General features: G+C 40.4%; 1 protein-coding gene across 6 annotated transcripts in view; it reads right to left on the bottom strand.

Moving 5' to 3' along the window:
- Window positions 1–38: 38 nt before the first annotated feature.
- The window catches only part of CEP192 (centrosomal protein 192), a 135,270-nt gene continuing 121,994 nt past the window's right edge, over window positions 39–13,314 (bottom strand). For 5 of the 6 annotated variants that reach the window (XM_047698551.1, XM_047698553.1, XM_047698554.1 and 2 more), the window contains 5 exons: window positions 10,129–10,248; window positions 9,560–9,681; window positions 6,751–6,880; window positions 6,204–6,262; window positions 39–484 (listed from right to left, as the gene is read on the bottom strand). In XM_047698551.1, the coding sequence (XP_047554507.1) occupies window positions 343–484; window positions 6,204–6,262; window positions 6,751–6,880; window positions 9,560–9,681; window positions 10,129–10,248 (573 nt within the window). In that variant the 3' untranslated portion in view covers window positions 39–342. The remainder of the gene's footprint in view (window positions 485–6,203; window positions 6,263–6,750; window positions 6,881–9,559; window positions 9,682–10,128; window positions 10,249–13,314) is intronic. The other variant, XM_047698552.1, reaches the window with a different exon arrangement.

Genomic DNA, 13,314 nt, shown 5'->3' with positions numbered 1-13,314 from the left:
ATTCTGATTTCTGTAAGACATCATATGAAAAAGACAGGTTCAGTGGAAATTACATTTATTTCTGGGTATACCACATTAAAATATACACCGTATTTGTTCAGAGTATCATAATCAATGCAAAAATAGAATTCTCTTCTCCTCCATAAAAAAGTTAAGTACAATACTGTAGGCTACATACATGATATTTTAGTTGGGTCTTCAGTATTAGCTTCTCAAGACAAACCAAAATCTAGTTATACATATCAAGTCAATCTTACAAAATATATACAAAAGAATATCGTAGTGTAAAAAAACAAAGTTACCAAAATATAACTTATGTAATTTACTTTACACAAAAGGTATCTAGATAACTTTTTCAAGAGCTTCACCCATTAGCCGAATAGCAACACTCTTGCCTTCATCTGTTTGGATAACAAGCAAAGCTTCAAATTTGCCCACTGCCTTTGGTCTGAACTGCACAGGCATGTTGATGTAATGCTGGGCTCTGTAAAGAGAAAGTAAAGGTCACTGTCCTGAAGCTCCGACAGCATGAGCATCCCCTGCCACCTTCATAAGCACGACGCATAGCAGAGCGCGCAGTCGGTTTTCATGAAGAACTTAGTATTGTTACGTTCCATTTAAACCGGGTTCTCATTTCTTTGATGCTATTACTAAGAAACTAGCCAAGGAGAGGATAATCTAAAATCAGATTTAAATAGTATTGCATATATATTCCTGGCTACCCAACAGAAGAAGGGAGAGAGGACACCTGACATATCCTGCCCGTCTTCCCCCAGCAGCATACTCATACTACATATATCTATATATATGTAGTATATATTTATATATACTACATATCCTATATGTACTATACTACATATACTATACTACATATCCAGGAAGGATAGTAGACCAACCTGTCCCATGCCCACCAGTAACAGGGCAGGGCTGTACAGGTTCTGCTCCAGGACCGTTAGGAACTTTTATAAAAAATTTTCTTGAAAATTTCAGATTACGTTTGACCCTTGAACAACACAGGTTTGAACTGAGCAGTCTGCTTACCTGAGGATTTTTTTTTCTCAAAAAAGTGTAGTACTATAAATGTTATTTTCTCTGATTTTCTTGATCACATTTTCTTTTCTCTGCCTAATATAAGAATATAGTACATAACACACATATGAAAATATATTAACTGACTGTTACTGGGAAGGCTTCTGGCCAACAGTAGACCATTACAAGTTAAGTTTTGGGGGAGTCAAAAGTAAACCACAGATCTCCCATGGCATGGAGGTCGGTGCCCCTAACCCTCGCATTGTTCAAGGGTCAACTATATATAGAGGCAGGTAATGAGCACCCTGTGTTTAAGACTATTATGATGGGGGCCTGGGTGGCTCAGTTGGTTGAGCATCTGCCTTTTGATTTTGGCTCGGGTCATGATCTCAGGGTCATGAGATTGAGCCCTGTGTCAGGCTCCATACCTGGCAGTGAGTCTGCTTGAGATTCTGACCCTCTCCCTCTCCCTTTGCCCCTTCTCCCGCTCACACATACCTTCTCTCTGAAAAATAAGTCTTCTTTAAAAAAGTATTATGTTGGGAAGTTTTTGTTCATAAAACTAGGTCCCAAGAAATTCACAAATAAACCTTTATTCCCATGATGAATGAGACCACAAATATTTTATCACAGCCTATGTGATGTCACTTTTAGTCTTAATTGTCTTAAGTGAAAATTAATAGCTTCTGACTTTCCTCAGAGGGAAGGTACTTCATCCCTAAGTCTCATCAATAAACTACATGTTTTAAAGTTCAGCAATCAGAACTGATTTATGCTTTGTTTCCAGTATATTTCCTGATAAAACTCAGTACAGTGTTAGCTTTTGGGTGTACAACTGTAGTGGGCTAGAAATTTAGAAAACAGTTTTAGTATTTCAAAGCCCTTTCCCTGGATATTTAAAAGCAGAATTTTAAAAATGTATGCACACACACACAGTTTTTAAAAGTCTGGGTTATTTTCCCCAAATGCATTATATCCTAATTTCCTGTATCAAAGCTAATGTGCCTTTTTATTTTTTATTATTTTTTTAAGCTTTTATTTATTTGACAGAGAGAGAAAGAGAGAGATCACAAGTAGGCCGAGAGGCAGGCAGAGAGGGAGGGTGAAGCAGGCTCCCTGCTGAGCAGAAAGCCCAACTCGGGGCTCGATCCCAGGATCCTGAGATCATGACCTGAGCTGAAGGCAGAGGCTTTAACCCACTGAGCCACCACCCAGGCGCCCCTAATGTGCCTTTTTAGGTTTTTTGTTGTTGTTGTTTTATTTGACAGACAGAGATCAGAGGCAGGCAGAGAGAGAGGAAGCAGGGTCCCTGCTGAGCTGAGAGCCCAACGTGGTGCTTGATCCCAGGACCCTGAGATCATGACCTGAGCCGAAGGCAGAGGCTTTAACCCACTGAGCCACCCAGGCGCCCCCTAATGTGCCTTTTTAAAAATGGTACCTAGTCCTTAGCACTGACAAACTACTATTTTATCTTTCATGTTGGCATTTCAGTACCCAGAACAATGTACAATTTGCCAACTTAAGAGGCATAAGTTATAAGTAACTTATGAATCACTAAAATAAAGTATCCTGAAACAAATCTGACAGACCCATCATTAACAAATTTTAATATGGAACACAGAACTGTTCTATATTCAACTGAGAACGTGTTTTTGGATTTACAGATACTCTGAATAAACTAGAATGTAATTTAGAAAGAACTGTGAATTTAATAAGCTCTAGAACACTACCTGATGGATGTTTTAAACACAGTACCTTGTACTATTATCTCTTTAACCTCTCTCTCTTACACACACACACACACACACACACCCCTCTAACACACACACACACACACACACACACACACACTTAAAAGGAAAAAGTCAGAGTAAAGTATGCTGTAGCCAGAGGAAAGGTCTCGTTCAAAATCCCTCACTAAAGGGCTAAAGTTAGAACAAAGACACAGCCAAGAGGGAAGCAGGAGCTGTGGTAGAGCACTCTAAACCACATCCTTAACTATATGCCCCCATCTACAGAACCTAGAAAGTATATAAACCAGGTTTCTTCCCTTTTTTTTTAATTGTAAAGGAATACTCTGTGTAGGAAAAAAGGAGCCCATTAGCACAGTCAAGATACCATCATTACCAAAGAAAGTGAAAAGGAGACAAACTCCTTGGCTCCTGCATGTTGGTAAGAATGATGGCTCAATGACAGCACTGTCCTTGGCTGTGACTTCCCCCTGGGATGACCCAGCAGGGTCTGGCAGCTCAGCAGCAGGAGCCGGCCAGGATGCTGGGTGCATGCAGATGTGGGCACAGGAGATGGGAAATGTATTCCGATAATGTCTCAGCAGATTAGACTCGAATAAAACAATAGGTGAGCAGAAAGAATGCTTTTCAGGGCTAAGTGGGAAGATAAACGAATTCTTTTTACAAAGCTAGGATAGAAATGATCACCTGGAACCCCAAAAACAAACTTTACAAAAAATTGACAATCGGGGTTTCCTTCCCCTATTACCTTCTTTATAATCTACTGCTTTAAGGGAGCTATATCCCTAATATACATCCATGCTCCCCACCTCTGAACTAGGCAAAACCTCTGTGGCCTCTGGAGGAAGCTCTCCTACTTCTGTGGCATATCCCAAAGGCCTCAGGCCACTTTCACAGTTCAGTGTGAGAACTTACCCCGAGTAGCCCTGTCAGGCCTCACGACTGCCCTGGGGAAGGTGCCTATCTGGAGTGAGGCACAGATCACCTCAGGTTCTCTACAGATGACTTTAAGTCACAGTATTACTCTGGAAGGCTGGAGTTCATGGTGTCGTAGAGCAGAAAGTGATCAATGAACAAAAACATCACTAATGCAAAGCTGGGAACTGCTTCTCAGATTCTCAGAACAGATTCCGTTCTACCTGCCAAGGCAAGCTAACCATTGCTCTGAACCAGCATTTGTATTTCATGAGCCCCTGTGCAAAGTCAAAGTGGGATAAACACAAAAGCACTAACCATTACAGTAAGAACAGGCAGCACTATTTCAGTTTTGTGGTAAAAATTTTCAAGTGAGGGGCGCCTGGGTGGCTCAGTGGGTTAAGGCCTTTGCCTTCAGCTCGGGTCATGATCTCAGGGTCCTGGGATCGAGCCCCGTGTCGGGCTCTCTGCTCAGCAGGGAGCCTGCTTCCCTTCTCCTCTCTCTGCCTGCCTCTCCACCTACTTGTAATCTCTGTCTGTCAAATAAATAAATAAAATCTAAAAAAAATTAAAAAAAAAATTAAAAAAAAAAAGAAAAAAAATTTTCAAGTGAGATACTATAGCAAAGTTTTGCTTCCTCTCCAAAGCTGAAATAAGTTGTTCTCAAGTATAAAGAAACCAGCTTTTCTGCTGAACTTTATGTAAAATTTCAGCCTATGGAGGGGTCTTGAGAGAAGTTTTCTGTGACCTGGGTTTACTTCATTTGGTCTTCTTACTCATGTGTTTAGCAGTGCCCACCTACGGTAACACACGGTCTAACATCACCAGTCCTCAATCAGTCGGGCAAAGCCTCATTAACTGGAGGCCCACAGGCTGCTGGGAGTCAAGAACTCAAGACTGCAGAAACTAGAAAATGTGCAGCTACTGGTTTTTTACAACTTAGGGCCTTTCTCTTCCACGTGGCTGTTGAAGGGATTAAAGGAAAAGCAAAGGACACAAAAACGTGGCATTCCGTTAAAATCCATGGGGTTGGTCCTGACGGACCTCACCAGGGATGCTGGCTGAAAGGAAGGCATTGTCAGTAACACCCGAGATGCTACCACCTCCCAAGTGCCCCCGAGGGCTAGACGCTAACACCAGCACATCGCTTATGTCCTTCTCCTAATGAACCCGGGCTGCCAGGAGCGCGGCTGTCTCTCACAAATCAGGAGACGGAGGCTTAGAGAGATGAAGCCTATGATAACTTTCTAGATTCATTCATTATTTGATTTGCACAGCTTGTGCCCTTAGGTCAGGTGCTGGGAGGCAAAAGAAGTGCTGGACCCTCAAGTACATGAAGAGCAGGTTTTACAGTCTGGAGGCTGGGAGGGGAGGTAGAAGAGGTAAAGAGAGAAAAGAGAAAGAGGACAGGGAACGGGCCTCCCCCCACAGCATCTTTTTGGTATCTAGAGATACAGGTAACCTTCCAGAGTATGGCTCTACTAGTCTTAGAGCCTCAGAGGCAGTCCTAGAATGTTCACAGGGTGGTCCAAGTTTTCATGGAACATAACATGTTTTTGGAATCACCTAATACTAAAATAAAAGAGTTTATAATTAATTAAATGGCTTAAAGATTCAAAGATGGAGATAAAATTATTCTTCAGTGTTAAGTCTGACAGAACACTATTGTTAAAATTCTAGATAACCGTGACAACCCAGTTTGAGATTTCAATCTAAATGTAGATCCTACGGGGGGAAAAAAAATAAATGTAGATCATATGGAAAACAAAAAGTAGCAAGAGTGACAAGAGAAAAAGGACCCGGTTTAAGAAGTATAGGATATTTCAGGGCAGCCAGGTGCTCAGTTGGTTAAGCGTCTGCCTTCCGTTCAGGTCATGATCCCTGGGTCCTGGGATGGAGCCCTGCATCAGGCTTCCTGCTCTGTGGGGAACCTGCTTCTCCCTATCTCTCTGCCCCTTCACCTGGCTTGTGTACTCTCTCTCTCAAATAAATAAATAAAATCTTAAAAAAAATAAAAAAGGGATGAAGTACAGGGTATTTGAAGAATGACAACTGGAAAAATATCACAATAAAAGTTTTCCTAATTAAGCTGGGACAGTTTTGTCCCAATTATTGAAAATTCAACTCCCTGATCCTTAGCATAGTAAAAATAACATTTAAAGAAGAAATCATTCTAAATCACAAGATAATTAATGTTCTATGTATTTACATGATGGGCAAAATACCGGGTAACAGGAATCATGTGCTAAATCCAAAACATCCCACAAAGTTTGGGTTGCTACATAGTAAAGCACACTTGTGGGCAGTCATAAAATGCTTTCCCGGCAGGTTCCTCAGCATTTATTAAAATTTATGACAAGGAATGCTCTGTGGTGCTGGTGATAGAGATGATGGGCTATAATGGGAGTGGGGAGAGCTCACAAGGCCCAACTCTCAGGAGAAATTCTGAAGTCCTGAAAATGAAGTCCTGCACTCGAATGAGAACATTTTGATTTATGATAAACTCACCTCAAAGAATATTTTGAATGTTTGACGTAGAAAGGCTCTCTGGGACTTAAAAACTTGAGCTGGAATTTAATATGAAACACTTTATTAAATTATGCAAGTTAGACATTTGAGCATACGTAAACATACCATGCATTTCTTTAATTAAAGGTATTTAGTAAATTTAAGTATAGCCACAAAATTAGGTAAGACAATAAATGCTCATGAAAACACATTTAAAATAATTTTAATATGAATTTACCCTAGTTCTGACTAGAGTAAATGTTATCCAGAAATATGTTGGTATCAATTGGTACAGAAGAAAAAGAAAACAAGAGAAAAAAATTTAAAAATGAAAATATGAAAACAAATGCCAAATATTTTCAATTTTCAGATAAAGGGTCATGAACTTCTCATGAGTTACTTTTCAAATACAGCATAAAGCATTTAAAAACTAATCATTAAAACAGGTATAATTTATAAAACAAGCTTCTAAATTATCAGGAAAATATTTATTAAATAGTTGAATACATCCATCTTCCCAAAACCCACAGTACTATTTCCAACTTACGGAGTGCATAATGAAAGAATTATTTCGCAAATTGACTTTCAACGTCCTTGACTCCCCAACCCTAGTAGGCAGAAACTGATACACATCTTCTGGGGCATAAACTCCACGGTGCGTCAAGTCAAGCTGTCTGCTTTGGAAACAGGTTTAAAAGTCAACTATTTAAAATCCAGAGTAATTTAAACAATTTATATATATTCGACAAGGAAGTGTTTTGTGTTTCGATTTGTATTTTCTCTCACAGCTCAGCAGGAAATTAGTTCTGTAATGGCAACTTCACTAATCCCTATGAAGACAGAACGCCCAGCACAGTTCTCTGATAAGGTGCAGGGTGGGCTGCTGTGCGAGACAGGACACCGATGACAGCACCACCTCTGCCCCTTTCTCCCTGGGGACTGGGTCTCCACTCGCCTCAAGGCCCATGTGCACGCAGGTGCTCCTGTCACCTTAGTTCACTTCACCCAGAGCACTCCCAGCGCAGTCCGCTGGACGATCTTCATTTTTCCGGAGAGACTACCCTAACAGTGGAACACAAGCTCTGGCCTATCAGCAGCATCTGACGACAATGATGCAGACACCAGGCTCAGTCTGTGCTGGCTCATCCCCACGCCCTCACTGCCACTGCTGCTGTACCCTGTGGCTTGGCCCTGGACACCTCTAACTGCTCTCGCTGCAGTCTCCCTAGAAATCCCAGCTCGGTGAACCAGCAAGCCCACCCCCGTGTGACTCCCAGATCCATAGCTCAGCTCACAATGAACTGCTGGGCAACATGCCTGTCACCACACAGTGATCTGATGCCACAAATCCGGATTAAACCTGGGATCCTTCTTCTCAGACCAGACCCTCCACTTGTATTTCTGTCTGGGAGCCAACTCTGATCCCCTTTCTCTCTCAAGCCCCCTTACTGAACCACTCACTGAATCCTTCAAATTTCCTTCCTATACGCCTCCCAAATCTGTCCATTTCTCATCATCTTCCTGGACACTGCTTTAGTCCTGGACTACTTAAATGGCATCTGACTTGTTTTACCATATATACTCTTGCCTCCTTCTTAATCAGACTGTACCACAGCCAGAGGATTTTTCTATAAATACTCAAATCTGATCACGTCATTCATGGCTTCCAACAGCTTCCAGATAAATCCCAAATTAATATCGACCATGCGAGGCCCTGCACAGTCTGCCTCTGCTCACCAGCCCTCTGGCTTCACCTCACACTACTCTCCCTCCCTCTGGGCTCTAGGCCTGGATGCTGCTTTCGGTTCCTCAAGGGCCAAAGATCCCCACTACCTGGTCCTTACAAGGTCAGGAACTTCTCCCATGCTTGTCACGTCCGTCATTTCTACTTATCCTCCTCAACTTAAAGGTCCCATTTCGGGGATGCTCTTCCCAGGTATCACACATCAAGCTCCCTCTGTCATGTTTCCCATTTCTTTCCTTCCAGTCCTTTCCACAGGTTGTAATCAAGCCTGTTAGTGAGACGATCTGTGATGTGGCTCCTTCTCTAGGAGGTAAAGCCCCTGGAGAAAAGGACTAGGGCAGTTCTGCCTCCACTACCCAGCACATGGTGTGTGCTCCGTAAAGACGAGATGAACAAAAGAGTACGTAGCATCAAAAGAGTGTGGTTAGAACACATAATCTTTAAAGGAGCCTCACTGCTTACAAAATGCTTACAAAACTCCCATTAGAAAATAAATAACAACATGAATATTAAATTTAGCAGGTACTTAACACATACTTTTCTTACAAGTGTCTTCCTCCAGAACAAAGTTAGATCTAAGTATTAGTTAATTAAGGATTGTAAGAAACATGTTTATTAGGCAAAATACTTAAATATTACCACTAGAGCTGTGTAAGCTACTGGTACAAAAAACACATTTTAAAAAGTTTTTAAGGGGTGCCTGGCTGGCTTAGTTGGAGGAGCATGCGCATCTCTTGATCTTGGGGTTGTGAGTTCGAGCCCCACATTGGGTGTAGAGATTACTAAAAAATATAACAAATAAGCTATTAAATAAAAATTAAAGAATTTTTTAAAAGATCTTATTTATTTGGGTGGGGGGAGCTCAGAGAGAGTGACAGGGAGAAGCAGACTCCCCACTGAGCAGAGAGCCCCATGGGGGCTTGATCCCAGGACTCCAAGATCATGACTTAAGCTGAAGGCAGATGCGCCCCCTCCCACCAAAAAGAAGTTTTCAAGAATCGACTTTCATACAGTGTTTTTTGGGAACATAAAATGGTATGGTCACTTTGGTTAAACTATTTGGCAGTTTGTTTTAAAGTTAAACACATGCTGACCATATGACCCAGCAATTCTACTCTTCAGGTATTTTTACCCAAAAGAAATAAAAAAGTATGTCCACAAAAATACACATACAATAGTGTTCATAGCAACTTCACTTATAATTATAGGTTCCAAATGAGAAGCCGCCCAAATGTCACCAGCAAAATGAATAAATTATGGTATGATCACATAAAACAATACTCAAGGACAAACTAGATGTACACCCTACAACACAAATGCATCCCAAAAACATGTGTGATGAAAGAAGCCAGACTCAGGGAGTGTGTATGTGTACAAAATTCGACAAAAAACAAACTATATCAGAAAAGAACAAATCTTGGGGTAAGGGTGGGGCTGACTGCCAAGGGATATGTAGGAGCTCTCTGGGTGAAAAGAAATATTCTCTATTTTGACTGGAGTGGTAGCAATGCATGAGAACTCGCAGGTAAGGACACTGAGCATTTTACTAAATGTAATTATATCTCAATAAAGTACTGGAAAAAATGTCATAAGAATGATAAAGACAACATACCCGGGTATGAGAGCAGAAGCCTCTGACACAGCTTGTCTTCGGGACTTAACTAAATTATCTAGTTTAATGAGGGAGTTTGTGGAAATTTTTGAACTTTCAGGCTCATTTTCTGCTTTGACACTCTATAAAAAAAAAAATCACAGGGTGGGGGAGGAAAAATAAATATTCTTGAAAAATATATGGATAATTACCCGGTTGAATTCTATTTTTTCCTTCACAATTTTTCGAAGAAACCTTAAGATTTTTTTAAATTCCCTAAATCACAATCCCTACATTTTTTCCTGTTCAGCTTCTTTATACACACTACACACACACACACACACACACACACAATCTTACCTCATCAAGTCAAACACAGATTTCACAGAGCCAACCCAGACCTCAAGGCATGCCAATCAATAAAAGCAAATGAGAAAATTAAGATTACAGGGCCAGACAACAGAATTAATGAGATTAGAATAGTACCAGGAAAATAGTCTGCATTTTCAGGACAGTTTTCCATGTCAGTTTCACTTAATGTTTTTAATATGCATACACAATAATTCACTTAAATTCAGTGTAATACTCACTTGTCCAGAGAGTTGAAATCTCAGGGTATGTTTCATGTGAGGCTCTTTAAGGGGGTGACACTCAACATCCCAAAACTGAGCATAATCCCCTCTATCTCTGGGCAAAAAAGTGATGGAGACCTACAAAACAACACACCCAGGGGAGAAATTTAGACCCTAAGCCTCACACACCATGTAGTTGGAAGGCAGCTATGCTCACCACTATACCACCAACGCTCCATGTAGTTGGTATATGATTTAGCACTGGCTAGTTCTGCCACTAACTGAAAGGGATTTGAACAACTCTTCTTTTGGTAGAAGATTATACCAGATTCAAGATACACTTTTCTTTAGGGCTTTATGTAACACAGTCCTCAAAATGCAAATGCTCTTTACATTATCAAAAAATTCTAGAGCTGTCAAGTACAAGACCTAAATGAGGAAGGTCAACCCCAGAAACACAATCCAGTCTTTCACTGAAATGGTTATGGACCCCTCTGCTGGCCGCACAGTAAAGGCCTAAGGCCTAGAACCAGTTACCCCAACCACACACCTCAAAGTCATACACACGAACTGTATGCCTACAATCTGTAAAAAGGTCAGTAATGAGAAAGCTGTAGTATTTAAAAAATAGTATTTTATAAACTTTGCCAGTGTTAAGTGCTTCCTTTATCAACGAATTTAGTGTTAAAAATACTATTAGCTACATTAACCACTAATCAGTATCTTTGAGTCTGGACTTTACCTTAAAACTGTTAAGTGATCCAATTTCTGTCAATACAGAACATAAGAAACAATGCAGCCAACAAGTCTTAGGGTGTGGAGGCAAAGGCAGGATACTCATGGAAAAGAGATGATCATCAAGATTAGGGAATTACACTGTTAAAGAGGGTATGGACACTGCCAAGATCAAGGAAGAAAGAATGAAAACAACCATGTCCTAAATGGTGAAACTTTACGAATTATCTGGAACACTGTTTTCCAACACCAAAAATAAACAAAGAGGAGGGGACAACCTACTAGCACTGTATGTGACACACACTAGACACATAATAGGAGCTTGAGCATTCATTAGCTCATTTAATCCCATTCAAACTGACTGATGTTTCAGAAAATTACTAAGCACATCTCTTACTTTAAGAAACAGGTAACTAACAAACTAATTTTTTCTTCCTTCTGGATCACTATTACATACATCAATAGTGGTACTTTTTAGGGAGTATTTCCCTAAATGGTCCCAGAGTGATGTGCCTTGCTTTCTTCTCCCCTAACATAAATTAAGTACTCAGACCTGGAATTCAGCTGATGAATGTGACCTGACAGTGTGGCAAGCAACGAGTTCAGTCCAAGATATATAGTGATGAACACACAAAAAATCAAAGATCCCACAGAGGTTTCATTTTTATGTTCTACTGTGTGAAAGGAGAAATCCTGCATCCTTGTTTTTCTATTTTCAAACCTTATTGAGATAGAATTCGTACACCATAGACCCACTTCAAGTGCAGTCAGGGTTTCTAGTGTATTTCCAGAACTGTGCAACCACCACCACAACCTGATTTTAAACTATTTCCAACGATCCGCAAAAAACCCAGCCCCATACAATCAGCAGTCATTCTGCACTCCCAACCTTCACTTCCAGCCCAAACAACCACATATCTACTTTCTGTCTCTACAGATTTACCTATTTTACATATTTCACACAAACTCAGTCACACAATATATGGCCTTTTATCTCTGGATTGTTTCACTTAGCATGTTTCCAAGGTTCATGTGGTAGCATGTTATCACTACTTCACTCCTTTTTATAGCCAAGTATTACTTCACTGTATGGGTATACATTTTGTTTCTTCATCTAGCAGTTGATGGACATTTGGGTTATTTCTATCCTTTTTCACTATCTTGAATAAGGCTGCTATGAACATTTGTGTGTACATTTTTGTTTGAACACTGGATTTCTTTTTTTTTTTTTAAGATTTTATTTATTTATTTGAGAGAGACGGGGTGGGGTGCACGAGCAGGGGGTGGTCAGAGGGATATGGAGAAGCAGACTTCCTGATAAGCAGGAAGCTCCATGCGGGGCTCGATCTGAGGATCTCGGGATCTTGACCTGAGCTAAAGGCAGATACTTAACTGACTAAGCCACTGAGGTGCCCTGAACTCTGGTTTGCAGTGTTTTGGGGTATATATTCAGAAGTGAAGTTGGTGGGTCATATGGAAATTCTACATTTAACTTATTATGGAACTGTCAAACTGTTATGCAAAGCAGCTGTACCATTTTCCATTCCTACCAACAATGTATGAGGGTTTTAATTTCTCCATATCCTTACCAACACTTGTTATTGTCTGATTTTCAAAGTCTGTGTCATCCTAGGCATGTGAAGCGATATCTCACTGTGGTTTTGTTTTGCATTTCCCTAATGAACAGTGATTCAAATATTTTTTCATACATTTATTGGTCACCTGTATATCTTTTTTTTTTTTTTTTTTTTGAGAAACATCTATTCAGATTTTTTTTTTTTTTAAGATTTTACTTATTTATTTGGAATGGGGAGAGAGAGTGAGTGCACAAGAGCAGGGGGAGGGAGCCCAATGCGGGACTAGATCCCAGGACGCTAAGATCAACACCTGAGCAGAAGGTACTTAACTGACTGGGCCAACTAGAAGCCCCTCTTTATATCTATTCAGATCTTCACCCATTTTTAAAACTGGTTATTTGTCTTTGGGTTATCTAGTTGTAGGAGTTCTTTACACATTTGGGGTACAAATCCTTCATTAAATGTATGATTTCTAAACATTTTCTCCCATAATCTGGTATCCCTTTTCACTTTTTTTTTTTTTTTTTTTTAAAGATTTTATTTATTTATTTGACAGAGAGAAATCACAAGTAGGCAGAGAGGCAGTCAGAGAGAGAGGAGGAAGCAGGCTCCCCGCCGAGCAGAAAGCCCGATGTGGGGCTTGAACCCAGGACCTGGGATCATGACCTGAGCCGAAGGCAGCGGCTTAACCCACTGAGCCACCCAGGCGCCCCCCCTTTTCACTTTCTTAATAGTATCCTTTGATGCACTCAAGTTTTACATTTTGGTAACTCATCTATTTTTTTCTTTTGTCACTTGTGCTTTACTGGTGTCATATCTAAGAAACCAAGGCTTAACCCAAGGTCATGAATATTTACTATGTTATCTTTCAGGAGTTTTATAGTTTCAGCTC

The sequence above is a fragment of the Lutra lutra genome, chromosome 12, assembly GCF_902655055.1.
Source record: "Lutra lutra chromosome 12, mLutLut1.2, whole genome shotgun sequence".
NCBI classification, from domain to species: Eukaryota; Metazoa; Chordata; class Mammalia; order Carnivora; family Mustelidae; genus Lutra; species Lutra lutra.
Note: the sequence above shows the minus strand (reverse complement) of the source record. Positions and strands in the feature narration are given on the sequence as shown.